This window comes from Propithecus coquereli, unplaced genomic scaffold (assembly GCF_000956105.1).
Source record: "Propithecus coquereli isolate 6110/MARCELLA unplaced genomic scaffold, Pcoq_1.0 Scaffold49, whole genome shotgun sequence".
In the NCBI taxonomy this organism is placed as follows: domain Eukaryota; kingdom Metazoa; phylum Chordata; class Mammalia; order Primates; family Indriidae; genus Propithecus; species Propithecus coquereli.
Genome location: NW_012150729.1, coordinates 264,189 through 287,085, shown reverse-complemented (window position 1 = coordinate 287,085; position 22,897 = coordinate 264,189). Strand labels below are relative to the sequence as shown.

Sequence of the window (22,897 nt, the reverse complement as noted above, 5' to 3'; positions counted from 1 at the left end):
TAGGAAGAGCAGAGATGAATGTCTCGGGAAGGCTCCACCCTGGGAGCACCAGGCCTTGCACAGAAGAACAAATCCGCCTTTCCCCGTCCACACACGTGACACTGCGCCCTCCTCTGGGTTATCACTTGTGGGAAGGACATGATGCCAGCGGAAGATCTTCTATTACAAGTGGTCAAAGCCAACTGCTAGTTCTTGAAATCCTCATCTTCCTTTATTCCTTCAGTGTGTTGCTGGCTCACAGCTCAGAAGGCAGTGATTGGCAAAAGCAATGGACTCACTGTGCTGCGGCTTCTAGTTTCCTAGGAAGGAAGCCCTTGGCCCCACTCACCGAGCTGTGGCCCATGCTGGCGGCCGCTGTCAGCGCCTGCTGCAGGGCATGGCTCTTCCTCAGTGTGCCTGGCTGGGGAGGACCTGCCGACCACTCACAGGTCAGCAGATACTGGAGAACGTCGCAGTGGCCCCGCAGTGCGCTGTGGACAAGTGCACACTGGCCCTTCTTATCCAAGTGGTCTACCTGGGGGCAGGAGCAGAGAAAGGGCACAGGTGAGAATCACCTTTCCTCTGAGATCATGGGTGCACCACCATTGCTGTGTGCGAATCCCACCCCACTGCAAATGTACATGGGTTCCCACTCCAATTTGTTTTTCTGGAGAGCACTGGACCTCCGTCTGGTTACTTTGTGATAAGGAATGCACCATTCCAGGCCTCGGGTTCCCTGTGCAGGTCTGGCCATCACAAGACACCCTCCTCACCCTCTGCGTCCTTCCAGCACACTACGTGGAGCTCCAGGTTCTCTTGCAAGCACGTATGAAGAGACAGACCAAAACCCCCGACAAAGCCCTATGCATCTCAGCTTTGGTTCCTGGGTGGAGCATTCTAAGTCTACTGTGACAAGCTATGACTTAGGGGAGCAGAGCAGCTCTCTGGTCACTGAGCCAGGGGAGCCACAGAAAGGGAGGAGTCTGGAAAACAACTCTGAACGAGGAGAGTTAAGAAGGGAGTCCAGGTGGTATCTGAGTGGGGAAAGAGGCCACGTGTAGGCAGGCGGGGGCAGGGGGGGCAAAGTCGGGGCAGGTCAGGTAGCCAGAAAGAGAGAGTGCTTGAGTGCTGCACATCTTCTCAAGGCCCGAAGGCAGCAGGCAGCTCATCACTTCCCATCTAAACCAGGGAGCGCTGGGGCTGGGAGAGGAGCCCAGGGCCCAGCCTCAACAGGCTTGCAAACCCTGGGGATGCTCTGTACCCTCAGCTTTGTAAGAGACACCGACGTGACACCCAGCCTCCTCCTACAGAGCTTTCAGCTGTGATGGGAGGGGGCCTGCTGGCCTCAGAACAAAGCTCAGGGACAGCTGGGATCCAGAAATGGAGGCGTGGTGTCACGCAGCAGTAATGTGCCACCGCAAAGGCTGAGCTGCAATGCTTCCCTTCTTAATAAGCCTGAAGTTCATACGTCCCAAATGTTGGGTTTTTGAGAGAAAGAAACAAAAAGGCTCCCACAGCTACTATAAAAACCTAGTATTTGTTGAATTTTAAATATCCTACTTAACAAAAAAGGTGAAAGACAATTATCAGCAGTTATCTCTACTGTTGTTCAAAGGGCACATTTCCCAAAGAAATGCTTATAGTGAACTTTCTACTACTGCTGCTAGCATATTACTCTGAGGTAGGCCTAATTCTCATTTAATCTATTAACACTGATAGCTCCAGAGTAACTTGTTTAACAATATATAGTTATTTCATATATATGATTTGATGCCTACACAACAACCCTGTGGCAGGCACTGTCATTGTGTCCATTTTACAGATGAGAAGCCTGAGATATACAGGCTCAATAACTTGCCCAGCACCTTAGGTGGCAAGTGGAGGGGGTGATTTGGGACAGTGTAGTTCCTGCAGCCCAAGCACACAGCTTCAAAGACCCATGGAACTCACGTTATTGTTTTATAAAGGGCATAGCATGAAATAGGATAAAGAAAGGAGAAGAAAAAAAAACAAACACACACTTTAAATATTTTCAACCAATCGTGGTGCTATGTTAAATTCTAGGTCAATACTTGCAGGCTTTTTTAAGGATGGCCCTGCTCATGTGGCCAGCAGCCAGGGTCTCCTGGTATTCTGCCTCCCTTTGTGCAACGTTAAGCAGAGTAACAGCATATGAGCAAAACACACAGCCCAGCTCTCTCCCAGGGCTGCTCCAGACCGATTGACACCTGCAGCCTCACGCTTTCTGCTTATGCTGTGGTTTCTCAGCTCAATGCAACTCGATAGAGTAGAGACCAGAGAGACTGGCCCAGATGATGACAATTCTAGCAATGAGATGAAGGTATTTCCCCACCCCATGGTCACACCCTGGCCAACCCCAAGTGGGAAGGCTGCCACGTACCCTTGCTCCCTTCCTGGTCAGCAGACACACCAGCTTCATGTGGCCCGCAGCTGCTGCATAGCAGAGGGCGGTCATGCCGTTCTCCGACGTTCCATCCAGGCAGGCACCGAATTCCAGGAGCAGAGTGACAACTTCCTCGTGGCCGAGGTGAGACTGGACGCACAGGATTGGGGCATTATTCAACACTTCTGTCCTGTAGTTCACATTGGCGCCTCCCAAAATCAAGAGACGGCTCACCTGTTGAACAATGTCCCCCAACAAGATTAATTTCTCATGTAAATGTCACTCTCAGCAACATCTGTGGACAAGGGCAGTATCCTTAATTTTTTGTATCATTTTAATTCACTGGTTCTCAAACTTGAGTGCGTGCCGGTATCATCGGGAATACATTTATAGCGTGTAGTCTCACTGGTGGGAATGTAAAATGGCATAGGCACAACAGGAAACAGTATGGAAGTTCCTCAAAAAATTAAATTTTGGCTTTGTTATCTTTGTTATACACAGCAATCCCACTTCTGGGTATATTCAAAAGCACTGAAAGCAGGGACTTGAACAGATATTGGAACACCAGTGTTGATAGCAGCCAGCATCAGTCACAACAGCCAAACGGTGGCAACAACCCCCCAGGTGTTCATCGATGAACAAATAAACAAAACGTGGTATATACACACAATGGAATATTATTCAGCCTTAGAAAGGAAATTCGGACACATAATTAACACGGATGAACCTGGCAGACATTATGCCAAGTGAAATAAGCCAAAGACAGAGGGACGAATACTGCGTGATTCCACCTAGGTGAGGTGCCTACAGGAGCCAGATTCATAGAGACAGGAGGTCGAATGGTGGTTTCTGGGCCTGGGTGAAGGGAGAAATGAGAGTTTAACGGGTCTAGAGTTTTAGTTTTGTAAGAAGAAAGTTCTGGAGATTTATTGCACAATAATGTGAATATACTTAACGCTAATAAATTGTGCACTTAAAAAATGGTTAAGATGATAACTTTTCTGTTGTGTGTTTACCACAATAAAAAATTTAAAAATTGAAAAATGCACATTCTCAGGCACCCCTGGATTTCTGATTCAATAGGTCTGCAATGGCGCCTTTTTAATGGGTTCCCAGGTGATGCTGATGCTGCTGGTTTGGGGACCCCACTCTGAAAAATCAGTTTAACCTAAATAAAAATGGACAATTCATCTTTCTGGCAGTGAAATAATCATCACAGGATTAAATAATTAACAGTGAGATAACAAAGCCACAAGTAAATACAAATCCACTTTTCTTTACAAGGATGAGTTCCTAAAGTACAAGTGGAGCATACGGAAATGTTCGTGTGCTCCCGGACAGTGGGCAGCACGACACCGCTAGAAAACGATCTGCTGCTTCTGCCAATTACTGCGCCCACCACCCACTGCGCTCCTTGGGTCTAGATATCAGGGAGAGTTTTTTATCTACAGATCTTAAAATAAAAATCACTGAACATACACAAATTTTATCTATACTAATATCTTCTTCAGATAATTAGAAAAATGATGCTCCTTTAACAGGTATTAAGACGCCCAATGTGTTTCTTTAAACGGTTCACTTCGATGATCCCAACCCTCATCAGTCACCCCCTGCCAAACCCTGGCAGGTCCTCTGGGCGCCCACTAAACGTGAAAACCACAGAGACCGTGTCATTTACTGACTGGAGACACATGGGGATCATTTAAAGATACAGAAAGATGACGAGGCACGTGAAATTCAGGGCATTTCAGTGATAGGTGTGCACAAGAGTGGCCGACAAACAGTCACAAACTGATGGATCTGGGACATTAACACTGCCAGGCGGTGACTCATAACTCAAATAGCACAGCCACAGGTTAGACCCAAAGTGTAAGATCTGAAAGTGTCTTGGCTGCTGCTGAAGCTTGACCCTTGCGTGACCCAGGCCTCCAGCTTCCTCCCTGACTTCTCTCTAGAACCTTTCCCCTCACTGCAGCCGCCCTGGACCCGAAGCTTGTCCTGTGACAATGCCAAGCAGGCCTGGCCTCATAGCCTCTACCCTTGCGGTTCCCTCTGATTGGAATGCTCATTCCACAGACACAGATGCCACAGGATCGCTTCCTACGGTCTCTGCTTCGACACCAGGATGCCAGGGAAAACGGCTCTGCACCCTCGCACACAGAACGCCCTGGCCTCCCTTTGCCCCTCAGCACACTCTGCTTTCCAGCTTAGCCCACTGCACCAGACCCTGGTTCTAAGGTACAAAGGTTCTTAGAGGTAGCTAAAGCTCCTCCATGGACACAGACGGCCCATGAGTCGTCCTTCACGCTGGGACTGCCACATTCAAGGAAGGACAGGTCATGCACAGGTGAGGCCGCCACACTGATGAGGCAGCCGACCACCTGACCACTGCCCTGTCGTTCACCCCTTCAGAGGGACCGCCAGTCTGGCCTGACCCGGTGAGCACCAATCAGCCTCCAGCCTCCCGCTGTCAACCTGCACTCGTGGAGAGACAGGCAGCAAACACCCAGAGGGACAGAGGAGAGATCAGAAAAGGTGTTCCTATCCTAACACTGGCACTGAACAGGTGACCATGGCAAAGGACCTAATTAATCCCCATCAAGCCTGCACTTCACATCTATACAAGTTTGCTCTTAAAAATACCACCAGACTGAACTAGAATTCAAAAGCATTTTAAGACTGTAAGTGCTAAATAAAAGGGTTTTTAAAAAATATCCCCTTTGAATAACTATTATTAGTATGATAAGAATAGGATTATGCTGAAAAAATACTTACTGATCTTATCAAGACCTAGGAAACCAGTTCTTAGCTTGAGTATAGAAGGCCACTGAGGGGCACATCAAACTCTGCTCACCACAGGACAGGCAAAAATAGTTTGTAGATTTCCTGAGGGGCTTTGCCAGCCAGTTACACTCTTCCCTCGCCCATGAATCCCATACCCTCTTGAGATCCATGAGCCTAAGAGAACAAGATGATGGATTAAGTGATCTGAGTTCTCAACCAGCCCCTTAATTAACTTGCTGTGTGATTTTCAGAATATTACTCAGCATCTCTGTGCTTCAGGTACCTCTTAATAAAACAGCAGTATACCACCCCATTCCACCTACCAGGTAGTCTTTGTTAGTAATGTTGGAAGGTGTACTTGCAGTACCATGATGAATACAAGAGTTTACCTGAGAGGTATGTGCTCAGGGCACAGCCTTCCTAAAGATGTCTGTCATCAATTCACACTTCATCTGCCTCTGAGAAAAACATTTCCTTTGTTGCTAACAATGCTCTGGACATTTTTACCACTTAACCCCCCCATCAGTTTTTGGCACTTCTCTTAATTCACGGTTCTTAACCCTGCTGCATACTGAAACCACCAGGGAGCTTGAAAGTTTCCAATGCCTGGGACCCACCCTTGGAGAATTAGACTTGGCTGGGGCTCTGGCGCCCAGAGCTCCCAAGTGATTCCAGTTGGCAGCCAGGGCTGTAAACACATCAGGTGATAAATTCACCTGCAGAGCTCGAGCTTGCTGGGTGCCAGGTACCCTTCCAGCTGTGTGATTTGGGGCAAGCTATCGACTGCCCTAAGCCTCAGTTTTCTCATCTGAAAAATGGGGATAAAAAACAATTTCACTTCACTGGGTGGCTGTAAAGATTAAAAATGAATGTGTAAAAAAAGGTGCACGTATTTATGTGCACACATATATATACACGTGCAGATAGCATTTAATGCAGCACTCAGCATCCTGTAAGTGCTAAATAAACACTGACTGCCATTGTTATAATCACCTTTTCATGGAATCTTCAGAAGGGTCACGAGCCCAGGTCCCTGAGCCCTGGAAGGCACAGGAGGGAGCTCTGCCCAAGGCACCCGGTGACCTGGATGTCTGGCTGCCCATCCATATCACCTGTGTGCCCACCCTGGGCTGCTCACAGGCACAGAGCAGCAGGCAGACGTCCTGCAGAGCTGAGGGCAGATGGGAGCCACCTGGGACTATGAAACCCTCGAGGTAGGTGGCTCCTGTTCACTGCCAAGCGGCACACCCAGGGGCCTACGCAACCACAGAGTCAGAGTTTGCAGAGATGAGGCGAAGCATTAACAACTCACTGGAGCCTGTGATACATGCCAAGGATTTTTCCCAGTAACTCTAACATCTCGGTGAGGTTTCTAATCACTCTGTGAGATAGGCTCTTTTGTTGCCTACATTTTACAGGCGAGAAAGCTGAGGCCCAGAGGGGCTGAGGCAAAGATGGGTGCCGAGCACCAAGCTCATGACAGTCACAGAGTGGTCCAGTGGCAGAAGCAGCAGCCCCAAGACTGCACTGCAGTAAAGGAAGGCATTTAAATAAGTGATTCATCCTACAGATTTTCCCCAACTACATGAAAATTCTCTGACCATCAGCATCACGGAAGCCCTCCTTGGACAACACCTGGAAGTGGTTCTATTATCTATAAATATCTGGATTTAATGAAAGCAAGAAAATGAAAAAAGGGGGCTGGGGGCAGGCCAAAGATATTATCATGAGGACAGTAGAGCTCTGGCCAGGACAGACATGAAGTGGGGTTGCAGCGTTTCCACTAAGTGTATCAGAAGCTCACACGAGCACACTGTTTAAAAATGTGTGTTGCCTAACTGTGATGCAGAACATGACTGGATCCCACAGCCAAGGGAGGTTAGGCCAAAGTCTATGCCTAACTCCAGTTCTCCTCCCTCCCCCCTCTGCCATCTGCTGAGAAAGAATCACAACTCGAATTCTCCAAGTCCACAGCCAGTGGCTGGCAGCCAGTCCTATGAGACGGTGTGAGCAAAACCACCGGCTGGACGGGAGTCTGGAGGCACTGGTGGCAAGGACCCCAGTGGGCCAGCTGGGGCCCAGGCTGGCACCACCCTGGCCTGGCAATAGGAGACGACATTGTTGGAGATCAACCGGCATGTCACTGAAATTAAAATTCATCTCCCGAGTAATCATCCCAGAGCAAGTCACTTTAATTTACCAAAGTGGCAAACTGCAATTATTGCTCAAAATGACATTCATTCCTGTATGACAACATTTAATACTCTCTAAAAAAAGTTCCTTAATTGCATGCATAATTTTAAATTACTATAATTTGTTCGAGATTCTGTGAAAATCTTTTTTGCCCCCTTGAAAGATAAAAGAAACAGAAGGATAATGGAAAGCCTTAAGATTCTATAAGCACATGCACATTATATAATTTGGGGGATGGTTTAGATATAGGTGAACTGGCATTTTACAAAACAAAGTAAAAATGATTAACTCTTAAAACTGCAAGTATGTTAAAGAGGAAAGTTTATAATCCAGGAGAATCAAGCTCATTATATTATTATGCTATACCTTTTAATTTACTGTCTTAAAAATTTATATTCAACAGATGTTTCCCATTTACTTTTCTCCACATTAAAGTAACCTGTGCCAGCTGGGCATGGTGACTCATGCCTGTAACCCTAGCACTTTGGGAGGCCAAGGCAGGAGGATCACTTGAGGCCAGGAGTTTGAGACCAGTCTGAGGAAGAGCGAGACCCATCTCTACTAAAAATAGAAAAAATTAGCCAAGTGTGGTGGCCCCTGTAGTCCCAGCTACTACCTGGGAGGCTGAGGCAGGAGGATCACCTGAGCCCAGGAGTGTGAGGTTGCAGTGAGTTATCATGACGCCACTGCACTCTAGCCAGGGCAACAGAGCAAGAATCTGTCTTAAAAAAACAAACAAACAAACCCACTAAATGAAAAAATTCTTAATATAACTTCTTTATTATGCAAACTCTAAACTGAGGGCCATTTCTTCTATCTTTCTTTTAGAGTAATTCCACCTAGAAAGCAAAGGTTCCCTTTGATCAGGAGCAACAGCTTGGAGCTAGTTCTCCTTAGCTATAAAAAATGGCTTCCTGTCCACCCACCCCACAAAAACCTGCATGTAGGGTTTAGGAGACACAAGCACTCAAACCTACAAGTCTGGAGCATGAGTAGAAACATGCAAAGGAGCAGGCACAGTGCAGGACAGAGCACAGGGTCCCCATGAGCAGCCCCATAGCTGTGCTTTGCCCAAGGAGGGCACCCAGCCACGGGGGCGAGCGGAGGCTCAAACGCAGTGTGCCCTCTGCCCGTCAGCCCCCGGACCCAGAGCCCTGCTAAGTCCCCCCTGCCACCCTCAGCCTTCTACACACACCGAGACGACAGAGAAGGGGGCAGAGCACACATCTCACCAGACACACACAGGGAAGCACTCTGCAAGACCCACACCCCAGACACACATCCGAAGTGCAGGTGCTGAGTGAGGTGTGTGGACAGCAGGGGAGAAGAGCCACGAAGAGGACTCCACCAACGTCCCCCACAGCGCCATCTCTGCGGCATGTGGCCCCCTTCCTGGGTGGGTTTGATCAACACATGTGAGCAAATGTGAAAGATGGGCACCCGGAGACCCCAAGCCAGGGCTTCGCTTGGTCCCTCACGGACGACCACGCTGGGCCTCCCTTGTACCGAGAGGGGGCAGGACGATCATTTTCACAGAAGCAATTGAAGGGGAAGACCCAGCTCACCGGGAACTGCCTTGGAGCTTCCATAGGCAGCTGGGCACGTCAGGGCTGGGGCTGAACAGCCTGGACACTAACCTTCTTTGTGGCCTTAACTGGATACATGGCCTCTGTGTGCTTTAGATTCTCAGACTGCATTAAATGAGGAAAAATCTACCTTAAAAAGCTGAGCAGAACATCATGACGTGACAGCCACTGACCAAGGAGCGAAGAAGTTCCTGGCTCAGCAGTGGGCCAACCGGATACCCTGTCCAGAAATACACGTGTGCACGAAACCTGCAGTCATGGATCGTCTATGAACCCATTTCTGTGTCATTCATCAGTGCTTAATGTCCCGTGAATGCTAAAGAGATGGTTCAGATTAGTAACCCAGGACACTTTAAAAATCTGTGTTCCCCGGAAATCTCTCTGACCTTTGGTTTCCTTTGTGAACTGCTTCCTTATCCCATCTGCTCTGAAACAGTTTCCGCTTGCCCACAGAGCAGCCCCTGGCCACCCACACATTCCTGCCAGGGAAAAGCTAAACGTCTAGAAGAGAATGTGTAATGAGCATCTAAGCCTGCACAGTTTACATCAGAGAAGGGCATCATTAGACGCTCCTCTACCTCCTCTCGCCATCACCCAGCGCGAGGACTACTGGAGAGGCAGCCAGGGCTGAGCTCGGCTCTCTGCACAGACGGTTGCTCACCTTCACATTGGGAGTATAGAGATTCCTGAGAGAGGCGAGGGCGGCAGACAGCCCCTCGGTGCTGTAACCGATCCACAGGGCTTGGAGATGGCTCGAAGAGATTCCTGTCTTCTTACTGAGGCCCTGGAAACAATCAGAGACATATCTGCCTGAGTGGTTCCTTCCCACCTGCAGCCTCGGTTTTAAAGCAGGTCTGCCCCGAAGGGTGCAGGCACATGCTGAAGGCACGGCAATGCCCACAAAGAACACCTGGACCCATGAGCCTGCACTACCTAAAACCAAAGGTCAAGGACTCAGTCTGCCTTTGCTGCATGAACTGCATGCCTGGGGAGAGAGATGGCAGATGAGAAAACTTCTCTTTATGGAAGTAAATTAGAAGAATAAGTGATAGAATTAGAATATCACCACCTGAGCCAGGTGTGGTGGTCACACCTACAGTCTCAGCTGCCTGAACCCAGATGTTCAGAACCAGCGTGGGCAACATAGCAAGACCCTGTCTCAAAAAAAAGAAAAGAAGAAGAAAAGAAAAAAAGAAAAAATCCAGATGGTGTGAAATTACATCGGTCAAGGAACTCAGCTTCTTGGACAAATAAATAACAAGGAAATAAAACAGTAAAGGATGAAGTGGAACATTTAGACGAATAGAAACTAAAAGACATATAAAGGGGGAAATGTAAAACCTAACCATAGCATGTAGAAACACACTTGGGTGATCAACTATAAAGAAATGCAAGGAAACGATCAGGCTAAGTCAGAACAGCGGTTACTTTCAGAGAGTGGGGAGGAGGCAGTTTGGGAGGAGGCGTGTGGAGGGCAGCTGACAAAGCTGTCTAGAATCTCCAAAACCCAAACCTGCAAACGGCAACAAAGAAACCCTTCCTCACGCTGGTGTGTGTCTCACCTTGAAAATGTGTGCCTTCAGGATATGATGGCCGAGCTCCATGGTCTGCTGGCGGTTCAGCTTGCCCTCCTGTCTCGAGAACATGAACGCCAGGAGAGCGTGCCCATTCCTAGGGAAGAAACACAAAGGCCCATCACCAAAGAGCCTGTCCCGCCACACGGCAGACCCTCGGGTGAGTGAGTGGGCGTGTGCGCATCTCTGCACAAGGCGGCAAGTGCTGCTTATATTTCCAGTCTTCAGGGCCTTTTCTGGGGTCCCTTATCTCCGTGGCACGTCTCACACTGAAGCCCAAGGACAGGGCAGGTCTTTATCTTTGGAACCCCCACTCTATTCATCACTCAGCAATAAATCTTATGTATTGATTTATGCCTGCCACAAAAAAGCAAACCCTGTGAGACTAAGGATCTTGTGTAAGTCACAGGTATAGTCACAATGCCCAGCAAAGTGTCTTAACACTTAGTAAATGCTCAAATATGTGTTTCTTGGATGGATGAATGAGCAGACAGACGGAGAACAACCATTCCTGGGCCCAGCCCCTCAGGATAATCACCATGGCGTAGACCTGGGCCAAAGGTCAAGGCCTTGCAACGGGAAGGAAAGAAAAACAAGGTCATGCTTGGCAACAGCTCAAGATCAGAAAGGCCTAGAATTCTTGCCTTGGCTGGAACACAGGTTCTTGCGGGGAAAACAGGTAAGATGCATGAGTGGGCTTGCTGTGGCTGGGCATGTGGCGGACGTTCAGCTGGCACCGGTGTTTCCCCGCAACTCTCATGGAGGGACCGTCCTACCCGTCTGCCCCCCACATCTGTAGGTGCATCCTGTCTCCTTGTGGACTCCTTGCCTTTGTCTGGGCCGGTTTGTTTGGAAAAGATACGAAGGGTTATTTGCTCCGATAGCAGTGACTTCTGTGCAATGTAATTATTTTCACTTCTATCAACCTGACAACTGTGAGCTGTTGTGTGTGTGTGTGTGTGTGAGTGTGTATACACACACACATGTTTAAAAAAGCATCCTCCCAGTAGTTGCTAGTTTATTATAGAGGATTAAAAGCAATCATCATTTAAACTGTCTTTATCCATCCAGATGTATGTTTGCTTCTCAAACAGATTATAAACCACATTAGAGAAGAGGAAATCAAGGCAGGTAGAGACCAAGAAATTAGTTTTTACACTACAGGGGAGGGCATGACCTTTAAGGCTACGCTGCCCACTGAGTGTCCTGTCCAGTGTCTTATAATTGTCTGGAGCTTTCCCATAAGCACATACCCTGGGGTCCCCTGGACATGCTCCGCCCCCAAACTCAAGCCTCGGATTCCCCCCTCAGACCCCCTTATCCCCACGGAAATGGCTCTCAGTCACCTCTGGTGCTCCAGGCCCCCAAGCCCTCCCCAGTCTCTGTGGACTAGTCCCAGGGTTCAGTCTGGCCTGGAATACTGCGGTAGGGTCCACTCTCCCATCAGTCTCCCAGCTGGCTGAGCTCTGTGGCCGTACCAGCGTGTGCACCACAAAGGCACACTAAATACCAGGGTTCGCCCTTACAGGGAGGTGACAACACCCCTCGCGGTGGCTGGGCTCTCAGCTGAGCACTTGGCTTCCCACCCTGAAGAGACAATTCCCCATGCAACCGCTCCACACCTGCACTCCTGGTCTTGAGACCAAGTGCCCCCTCTCTGACCACCTGCATTCATGAGTCTACATTTTTCCAAAGAGTTCATGTATCAAGATGCAGAAAGCTGTCTGAATTATCTCATTTACCTGTACTAGCCTGTGATCACTAAGTGTTATGATTCCCAGTGTGTTTACAGGAGGAAACAGAGACCTGAACAGGTTCAGTGATTTGTCCAAGACCAAATGGCTGGTAAATGACAGAGCAGAGGTTTAAACCAAAGTCTGCCAGACAGGAGAGCCTGTGCTCTCTACCAGCGTAACATCGTGCCTCCTTTGCTCATTAACATCTGTGCCTTATAATGAGCACCATGCTTGACGTGTGTCATCCCGGGGAGGGGGTGATGCAAGGTGCTCTCCTTGAGGAGTTCTTAGCAACTGGAGGGCACGTGTGCAGACAAGATAAAATTCAGCTAACCTGGTGCTGTGAGCAGACTCGATGTCCCTTCACTTAGCCCCCATTCCTCCCTGCCCACATTTCCAATTCCTCCTTCCTTATGGACTCTGCCTTTCCCCACACTGTCTATGTGATGTTTTCAACAATGTCCCAATCTTGTGTTATTAAAAACAAAAAACCTTCCCTACTCTCAATCTGAAACCTCTCAACCCTTCCACCTCCCATCCCAGCACGTGGGCTCTCTCCTCTTTCACACCTCAAACCCGAAGGACAGGGTCTCCTGAGGAGCCGGGACCCTCTTCCCACACTAAAAATCCAATGGCTTCCTCTTAATCCTCATTTTCCTTCACCTCTTGGCAACACTTACATCCCTAACTTCCCTCCCCGAAATCCTCCATGCTCCGGAAGCCCCGTACTCTTTCCTCTAACTACGCTGGCGTCCACACTAAGTTGTGCCAACCACCTCTCTGTCAATGATGCCACATCCTCAACTGCCAACTTCTCCAACCTCAGACCTGACCTGCCCCTGTGTGCCCGGGAGAGACAGCTACCCCACAAGCTCAACTGCTGAAAACCAAAGGCAGCTTCATCCCCACAAAACCTGCCCCCACTGCCTGCCTCTCTTACCTTCCTAAGAGCAATGCCACATCTCGTTTCTGGGGCTTGAAGTCATTTATGGCTCCTCCTCCTAGACTCTGCTCACAGGCCAGGCCTTCCAGCTATCTTATGTCAGCAAGACCTGTCTCCATCCCATTGCCTCTACAGTCTCGGTCCACCAGGTCCCTGCTCCTGACCGGGACGGTGGTCCCCACACTCCACATCCTGCACACTCTGTGCCCTCCACACTCGTGTCCAGCCTTCTGCTGGCTCTTCCCACTTTTCTCTTTCATGACAAAAGCTCTAAATTAGATTTCCTATTGCCAGAACATGGCCTGCTTGTTCTGACGCACTGCCCTCGACAGCTCCTCCTGTCTCCAACAGCCTTGTTCCGCATACTAATACCCTATCCAGTCACTCCTCAAGTTAATGCATGGGGAAAGAGGAGATGGGAGGTCGTTCTAGATTATCTAAGAGTGCTTGTGAAACCCTAGGGGACTGCTGGATCCAGCGAATGGTCATCAACGGCTCCTAGCACCCCCGAGAGATTACGATGTTATGTGGGTACAAACACACACTTTGATAGAAGAAAGAAGACCTGGCGCTCGATAGGTCAGTAGGGTGACTACAATTAACATTAACCTACTATACATTTCGAAATAGATTATACATTATATAGACTATACATTAGAAATAGACTATACATTATTCGAGAATAATTTGAATGTTCCTAGCATAAAAGATAAGTATTTAAGGTGATGGATATCCTAATTACTGATTTGATTATATGAATGTATTAAATTATATGTTCCCCAAAAATATGTACATCTAATGTGTATCAATAAAAAAAATGAATAAAAAAGACGCTTTGTGCCTCCTGAAAAGTACTCACTACCACCTATTAAGTATCCTTTCAAAAAAATAAAAATATAAAATCTGATCAAGCCTCTAGATTTAACTACCAGTTTACAGGAAACAAGGGTGAGAGGAACACATGAAAAAACAACATGAGGATACAAAATTCTGACTACGGAAAATTATACAGGACAAACTACCCAGCTGCTCTTTTTAAACAAATAAATTGTGGTGATGGGGAAGGAGTGGGAGCAAAATGGAGGAGGAAACTACAGACTAAAAAGAGAGACAATCAAATGCATTTTATGGACTTTTCGGATCCTGATTTAAACATACTAAAAAAAAAAAAAAAGGAGAGAAATTCGAGCATAGCTAAATATTTTGGGATACTGAAGAATTTCTATTAATATTTTAGGTGTGGTAATGGTACTGTGGTTAAGAAAACATCCTTCCTTTTTGAGATGTATAATTAATTATTTAACATAAAATGTCATGTTTATAACATTTAAATTGATTTAAAGTAAAATGTTGTATTTTTAACATGTTATTTAACATACTTCCAAAAAAAAAAAAAACCTACAAATGTGGCAAGTATTGCAAATGTGAATGTGCTTAAGTCTAGGTGGTATGAATGAACACTCGGAAAAACTATTCTTTAACTTCATAATTCTATTCCTGGAATTCTAACCTCAGGAATAATGAAAAATAGGAGGGAAGATAGGAAAGAAGGAATGGAGGTAGCAGATCCTCTTAAGAACTTACTTAATTAGCCACTGTCACTCAGTGAGAAGATACTCATACTATTTATGGATAAGGAAGTAAGCCTTGGAGGATTTTTGTGCACAGGAAATACCCAAGAATCAATGGAGTAAGGATTTCAATCCAGATCTGTAGGCACCAAGACATTCATTATAGGTTTTTATGTTTGTAAGTAACCTAGAAATAACTTAAAGGTCCAACAAGGGTATCGTGAAATACGTTATAACTTGCCCACTAGGAGGTTTGCACATCCGTGAAAAATGAAAATGACACTTTTGTAAGATCTGTAACAGCTTGCTAGGATGCCTATGATGTGTTAAGCAAAAAAGTAAAAATTAGAAAACAGGACAAGAATTCTAAGAGGGAAATGATGATTTGTGTAACATTTAAAATGCTGTGAAGAGTCCACTTGCTCAAGGCTTCTTGGGCATGGCTCCACGTAGAGTTTTTAAACAATTATGAAAATAAGGAAAAAAAAATGCTGTGGAAAGACGCAGAAATAAGAAGTTAACTGTCACTGACTATGGGAGTTAGAATTTTCTCCCATTTTCCCCTCTATAATTAGAGCAAAAACACAACTATTTGGGGTGGGGGAAGAAATGCTACCATCTTTCAAAACCTAACCCAAATGTCACCACGCACATGAAACAGTTTACAGAAATTGCCTCCCCTTTCCTGAAGCCTCACATGCAGCCTGGCCCCTTCCCAGCCACTTCCTGCCTCGCCCAGCCCAGGCGGGAAGCCCTGGAGAGGAGGGGCCTTGCCCCAGGAATTTCCGTATCTGCCAAAGCACTCTACACAAAGGGAGTCCTCAAAAACTGCTATCAACTTGAATCTAGTAGCTTCCTTTTTACACCAGTCTATGCACTCTCTTGGGAAAATGCCAACTGGTACTACCCCCAGAGGTGAGCACCCTCCTTCAGTTTTGCACTCTTGGTGCCTTCTCTTGACTCCAGGCCCTGCCCCAGGGGACGTCCCCACTGCTTGAGGACACAGCAGCACTCAGGACAGCAGGTGCTAGTACTGGCCCATTAGTCACCCACTCTCAGCTCTGCCTTAGGCTGTGTTACCTTAATGGCCGGCCTACCCAAAATGAAGCGGAGCTTAACAAAGACTCTAGTTCAGCTACTTCAGCCTCAAACCCAGTAACAAACCTACAACCCAGGCTGAAGTCTTTTGATTTGTTTTTATGTCTCTACAAACTCAACTACAGCCTACCTTCCCAGGAAAGGATAGGACTTTTCCTAGAAAATAATCTGATTGGCTAGATACGTCACAGCATGCGTTTCACCAACCTATTATGGTCTAGCTAAATAACCTGGATGGTAGAGTTTATTGCCCCAAACCAGGTTCAAAAGATAACAACAAATCTTCAGTCCAGTGTCACTAAAGAAAATGACAACAGCCACAACAGGAAACAGCAGCTGGATCTACTAGGTCAATGGCGGGTCAATATTCATGGGGCGGAAGGTGGCCTCCAGGCTCGAAAGTGCTTTTCACCTCTTCCTCTCTGGGCCCCAGCAGCTGGTCAAATGCCCACTACAGTTCGTAGGGGACAGTAAGCAGCTTGCCAGCCCTTGTTACTCAAGTAGGGGCAATTCTGTCTTACAGAGAGCAGAAGCTGTTCAAGACAACAAAGGTGTAGGCCAAGGCCAGGGCCAGGCAGTAGAGGAGGCTTGAGCAAACCCTTATCTAAAAACGTCTGCACCCTCGAACTGCCCACCTCTCATCCTAACGGCTAAACGGCTACCAGGCCACACCACAGACAGGCTTCCCTCCCCCACTCTTCTGTGATGCAAACAGCCCAGGCAGTGGGCAGAACACATCCCGGCCTGGCCCAGTCTGCCACACCAAGCGGAACCACAAATATATACGAAGCAGCCAGGTTGGGTCACAGTGCTCCCTCTGGGCCCACAGTAAGTCTGATCCCTGGGACAAGTCACTACATGTTTAAGGGGTGGCAAGAGAGCAGCAGTGCTAAGGGCCCAAGACAGTCCAGAGACCCACAGCTCAACACCTGGAGAGAAGCCTGCGTTCCCTGCAGCCCATCTCACGCTCTCCCACGTGAGCCCTGCCAAAGCTGGGCACGGGAGACAGGGATCCGTGAGAGAACAGACAGCAGCAAAGTCCTAAAATCCTACCAGTTGAAGGAAGGCACCTTGTGTATACAAGCGGAGAGAATTCCCATCGCCCTTCCTTCTGCCAAAGTGGGGGGAAAATAAGAAAATAAAAAAGCAAAACTGAGTTATTTAATCTGGGTTGTCTTTCCATTAAAACACGTGAACCACATTTGCAATCCTTTCCCCAGCTGCGCGAGGTTCCCTGCCGTACCTGGGCTCACACAGGAAGGCTGTGTTTTCCCCGTCCGCTCTCCAGACGAGCCACTCCCTGAAGGACGGGTGGCAGAACATGCGGGTTTTGTCTCGCCTCTTAATGAGGAAGCAGGAGAGGGCGTCCATCCTCTGCTGGAAGTCTTCCCACCCCTGCTCCCCCTGGATGTGGCCAGCATTAATAGCCTGAAAGATCTGCTCGTCCGTCATGGGATGGAGGGACGCAAGGGCCACGTTGAGAATCGGAAGTGCTCTCTCGAAGGCAGCCTGGGTCATGAACTTCATGTTACACTGCAGCAGATAGAGCTCCGACAGAGACACGGGCACCACCTTGTAGCTGGCACTCTTGATGACCAAGTGTCCCCTCTGGAAGAGGTCCAGGGTGAGCTTGAGGTACAGGTAGGAGCCAAGGCTCCGCAGCACCAGGTGGCTGCTCACCTTCCCGATGAGGGCAGCGTCGGCCTTGCCGTTCAGGGAGATGTTGCTGAGGATGTCCTGGCTGCTGTGGACCCTGTGCTGGACATAGGCGTGCAGGTCGCTGTGGATGTCTTTGTTGTCCGGAAAGTCATCCAAGGAAAGCTTGACGAATGGCAGCGCACTTACGATCTCCTGGAGGGGGAAAAAAACTCCGCAGTGTCACTCCACAGAGATTCCTTTTTTATTTTAGCAGCATTTCAAACCAGATTCACTAGTTTTCTTTCAAGGAGGATTTTCATGGATTACAGGGAGTCATTGTTTCATATTAAAACGTGTAATAGGATAAGGTGAAGATAAAAAGCTTATGTGAAAGAAATCCTGATGTGAGATTGAATCAGTAAAGTCTCTCCCGAGGCCCTCATCCGAGGACTCGGAGCCAGGCAAGCAGAGTAAGAGCCCCACGCAGCAGTGGCAGCCAGGCCGGTACCAGCAGGGGCAGTGAGACCCTGCAAGTGACCTAATACCCACAGTCCTTACGCTGTGCAACTGGCCATACACACCAACACCGCACATCCTAGAACATGGCCAGATGCCGAGGTAAGAGGCATACCTCTTTGTGCATCAAATACTGGGGCTGTGCAACCCAACCAGGAAGTCTGAGACTGCCCCCGGGCTGTACCCAATGACAGCTGCCTACTTTGGCACAGCATGCTATCATTTTTTAAACTGTTTTTTTTTTTTTTTAGTAAACTTCTAAATTGAAGTATAACATACAGAGGTACGCAAACCATAATTGCACAGTGTCACTGATTTTCACAAAGTCAAATATACCTGTGTAAGCAGCACGTAGACAGAGAACATCACCAGTCCCAGAAGCCCCACATGCCCTTCCTCTCTCTCTCCCCCATTCCAAAGATAAGCACTATCTGACACCTAACAGAAGAGGTTCACTTGTTTTTTTTTTTTTAACCTCCCACTATAATTTTTGAAGTATTTAAATCTGTGTGTCCTCATGTAATGCAATAATTGTAGGAAGAGGGCAGAACACAATTATTCCCATTTTACATGGATGCTAACTGAACCTCTGAAAACACACACAGTTAGGAAGTGAAACAAAGGACTCGTGGTCCCTGTGCTCTATCGATTGTCAGATTATGCTGTGTCAAAAATGGCTGAAAAGTGTACAAATCAAATATCCAAAACAAAAAACATCAAGTTTAACTGAGGTCTCATTCCAGTTTTAATGAGAAAAAAATTCCACCCAAATGCTATTTTAAAATAAATATCATAAAAAGAGCAAAATTCAAAATCTAACATCTAAATGTCTTATGAGTGGCCGGATAGCTCAGTTGGTTAGAGCGTGGTGCTAATAAATGTCTTCATACTGAAAAAGTTCAGGTGTAGAGGGAGTCAATGGTTAACAATTTTAGGGTTCAAATGAGGGGGAAGATAGAAAAAGAAAAAAATCACTCTTGCCCCACTGGGCTGCGAATACTACCTCATGTTTAAGTCTTATGAAAAAACAGACTTCCCACAACAGGCCTTAAAATCTCTTTCATCCTTCACTTTTCCCTTCAAAAAAACCCCCACACAGCCCCACTGCAAACCCGTGCAAATAACTACCAGCAGGAATATCTTTCAACTCTAGCAGACCCACTGGCCACATTCCTCGGACAGCCTCGCACACTGCACGATGGTGACTCTGGCTAGATGTCAACACGGGAGAAGTAAAGGTACGAGACATCTTGATAAATATGCCCGAGGCTAAAAAGGTCACAGTTTCACCCATGTGGGGCTCTGTGGACTGGTTTTTCAAATTCCTAACATAGTTTTCAATTCAGCAGCTAAATGGTTTACAATAGCTGAAGTTATCAGTATTGATATCACTGTAAAACTGGGACTTAGAGATTTGAGAATTCTTTTGTTACCTGAAAATTTGCTCGGACGGTCACAATCAACTTCAACCACGCAGGAAATTTAGAAATAATTTTCGTAATAAATGAAGAAAGTGTATCTCCATAATCAGGTTTATGAAACTCAGCTTCGTTTAAGCCATCTATCAAAATAATGTATTCTTCTTCAGGAATTTTCTGCTCTAAAGGATAAAATAATGTTTTCAAATTAAGAAATTATACATATCTGTAAGATGGCATCACCCGGTGTATTTTAATGCACAGTTTAATTGTGAGGAGAAACTAAAAGGGTTTACATATGGCACGAGAAACGGTTTTCACAGAAGCATATTTTCTATTAAATTCATAATGAAAACTGGAGCACAGGGCCAAAAGAAACCCAGTTCTAACAGAAACATGCTGCATTTCACACATCAGCAGAACCTCGGCCACGTATGTAACACAGTCAGCGCTTCACAAACCACCGTCACGGGCTGGGTGACAGCAAAGACAATTAACACGTAGAGACCAGACCTGGAAAAGACGCCAGGTCCCCCCTTAGAACCCCACAGTGGATTCCAGGTAAGGCAAACTGGCCCTCCGCCCCCGCCAGGGCTCACTGTCCGGCCCAAGCCACACAACCACATGGTGGGGAGAGCTCTGCTTCATAGACCCCACATAGACCCCTTCCCACGAGCCTAAAGCTAATATTCCATTCATTAGTACCAACTTTCAGCCCAGAGAAGGGAGGAGAAATGACATCTGTTTCACATTCTCTCTCTCTCTGGCACCTTCTGGCAGAAGTGCTGTGTGGGCAGGTAAACAAACTAGCTCAAAAGGTAAGGAGCGAAGGGTAGAAAGGACAGAAAACTGAAGGGCCCACAATGTCACTGACATCCCCTATGTCACAGAATATTCAGGGGCAAAAAAAAAAAAAAAAAAAAATCAAATGGAAACCTCTGGAAATGACTTTCGGTTTCAACTCAACTGAGTGGAGGCCATGAAAAAAACATATGCTGGAAAACTCTCCCAAATAATCCACTTATTCCCCAATATCTAAGAGTACAAAATACGTAGGCAACGGTCTTTTAAGGGTGCAAATCATCTTAAGAGCTGCAGTTATCAATTGGCTGCTTTGGAACGGTTCGATTGTGGAGTTCATTCTTATCAGGGATGCTTCATTTAACACTACGCCATTGGTGGGGGGTGATAAGGAGGGACCTCGGGGAGATCTGAGGAAGGGGACCAGATGGGCACTGATGCTTCCACATCCTTCCCCGCCCCTCCTCACTTCTACCCCAGGGCTGAGCTGACCACCCTCCTCCGGAGGGCCACCTGGGTGTCCCGCCCCACTACTGAGAGAGGGGATTTGGGGGCTGCTCCGAGGTACCGTTTCTCAGGCTTGTGAGCGGCTCCAGCACTCCCCTCTTGAAAGCTGCCACTGGGTCCTGCACACAGGATCGGAGGCTCAGCATGCTCTGCAGCTGGGGCTCCTTTATCAGAAGGTCTCTGTAGGCGGCCAGCTGATGGGACCGGCAGAGCAAAGCCGCGATGCTGTGCACGAACTCCGGCACCAGGCACGTGTACGTGTTATCGGCCTGGCAGTAGTGGTAGGCCACCACCTACGGGGGAAGCAGACCGTCAGCGTCACCTCACTCTCTTCACGCAGCTCCGTCTGTGATCTCAAGCAGGAACACAACTCTGCCCGCTCGCTGGGATAACAGGATACATTGCTTCCATTCCCCAAGACCAAGTCCTTAGTTAGCTTAATCGATCCATTTATCCCTTCCTTCGTCTGTGTGCTTTGAAGACCTTTTACTGCATCCACAAATTCATCTTGATTAGCACAAAAATCAGTACAAGTTACTCTGTACTAAATATAAAGTAATAAAAAGTCATTCATAAAACTTAAAGCCTATCCTGGCTTGAAAAGCAATTCCAAGCCATCCCAATGTCCTGGACATTAAAAAGTACCATCCAGGCAGACGCGGTGGCACGCACCTGTAGTCCTAGCTACTTGGAAGGCTGACGTGGGAGGAAGATGACTTGAGCCCAGGAGTTCAAGGCTGCAGTGAGCTATGATTGTGCCACTGCCCTCCAGCCTGGGCAACAGAGTGAGACCCTGTCTCTTAAAAAAAAAAAAAAAAGTGCCATCTTCACACAGAGATCACATTTCTGGTGTCAAGAGCAGCAGCATCTCTTTAGGAAATCCTTTTGCTGAGCCCAAAGGTAGAAGATAAAGTTGGTGGCTCCGAAACCCGGGCTGTAGAGTCACAGCTGTTCCTCTCCGCTGGCAGGCGGGCTCAAGCCCTCAGCCCCGCTCCCCATACCCACATTTCGTCAAGGGACATTGTGGAGTTCAACAGGGACATTATCTGAAGAATGGAAATCGGAAATTCGCAAATTTCTGCCTTTCGTGTGAAGAGACAAGTAGGAGGAGAGGGAGCTGCCCAAGTACCGGGAGGACGCGGAGTGGTCCCCTCAGGAGGAATCTGCGGCAGCTGCAGGTTATTGGTTAAGAGGGGCTCAAGGAAAGGGTCAGCTGCAGAAGTCCTGGGAATGAGTGAAAGATACACTGTAGATAAATGAAAAATCCAATACCTCCCAAATGAGGAGGAAAGGAGGAATGTAAGCACGAGGTAAGGCAGGCAAAAAAGGGGCAAACACACTTGTGTGAAGGGTTGTGTGTTTTTTCAGAAACATCTGAGTCACGGCCGCCCCAGCCCCTGCAGGAAGGCGGACAAGATCACCAGCCACAGTTCCTGGCTGAGGACAGCTGACACTGAGGGTAAATACCTCGCCAAGGTGACAGGGAGTCAATCAAAGATCTGGGATTAGATCCCAGGGCTGCAGACTCTTCAAAAGCAAGGAGCAAGAGTCTACGTGCAGCAGCTTTCCTCAGGCCAGCCTGGAACTGCCAGAAGACTCCTGGTTTAGATCAAATTTATCATCGACACCCAAAGGAAAGCTGACTGCTCTTCAACTCTCACCTGGACAGAGATTAGCAGGGACACAGGTGAGGACTCTGTGAGCTTGTGCAAACCACCATGAGACACTCAGTACCACGGTCTTGCATGGTGTTTGACAAAAGCAGCTTGGCAACCCAATAGTGGTCATAAAATCAATTTGGAGCCACAGAGTTTAAAAAAAAAATGTAATAAAGTGAATTTAAATTGCCAGAGAGTATTATAGGATGAAAGAATAAGCAGTTTTGTAGTGCTTTTGCTCCAGTTGTGTGTGTGATTATGTGTGCATGATATTCAGGCAGAGCGTATTCGCGTCAGTTCCCCTGCACCAGCCCCACCCCCGGGGGTCTCCTCGAAAGGTGCATCTCATCCCTGCCCATCTCTGGTGGTTCTCCAGCTCCACCAACTCACACCATGGTTGCCAAGGGAGACCAGCATGGCTCGCCAAGGGCAAGAACTGTAACTGCTTTAATGTAAGAGGGTGGCTTATGAACCAGGGATGGATGTTGAGC

General features: G+C 47.6%; 1 protein-coding gene across 2 annotated transcripts in view; it reads right to left on the bottom strand.

Annotated features, from left to right (window-relative positions):
* TANC1 (tetratricopeptide repeat, ankyrin repeat and coiled-coil containing 1) overlaps positions 1–22,897 on the bottom strand; it is a 226,127-nt gene that overhangs the window by 29,180 nt on the left and 174,050 nt on the right. For both annotated transcript variants that reach the window (XM_012655855.1, XM_012655856.1), the window contains exons 12-18: positions 20,810–21,041; positions 19,456–19,622; positions 17,112–17,719; positions 10,509–10,617; positions 9,608–9,730; positions 2,381–2,617; positions 329–514 (exon numbers count right to left, since the gene is read on the bottom strand). In XM_012655855.1, coding sequence (XP_012511309.1) covers positions 329–514; positions 2,381–2,617; positions 9,608–9,730; positions 10,509–10,617; positions 17,112–17,719; positions 19,456–19,622; positions 20,810–21,041 — 1,662 coding nt within the window. The remainder of the gene's footprint in view (positions 1–328; positions 515–2,380; positions 2,618–9,607; positions 9,731–10,508; positions 10,618–17,111; positions 17,720–19,455; positions 19,623–20,809; positions 21,042–22,897) is intronic.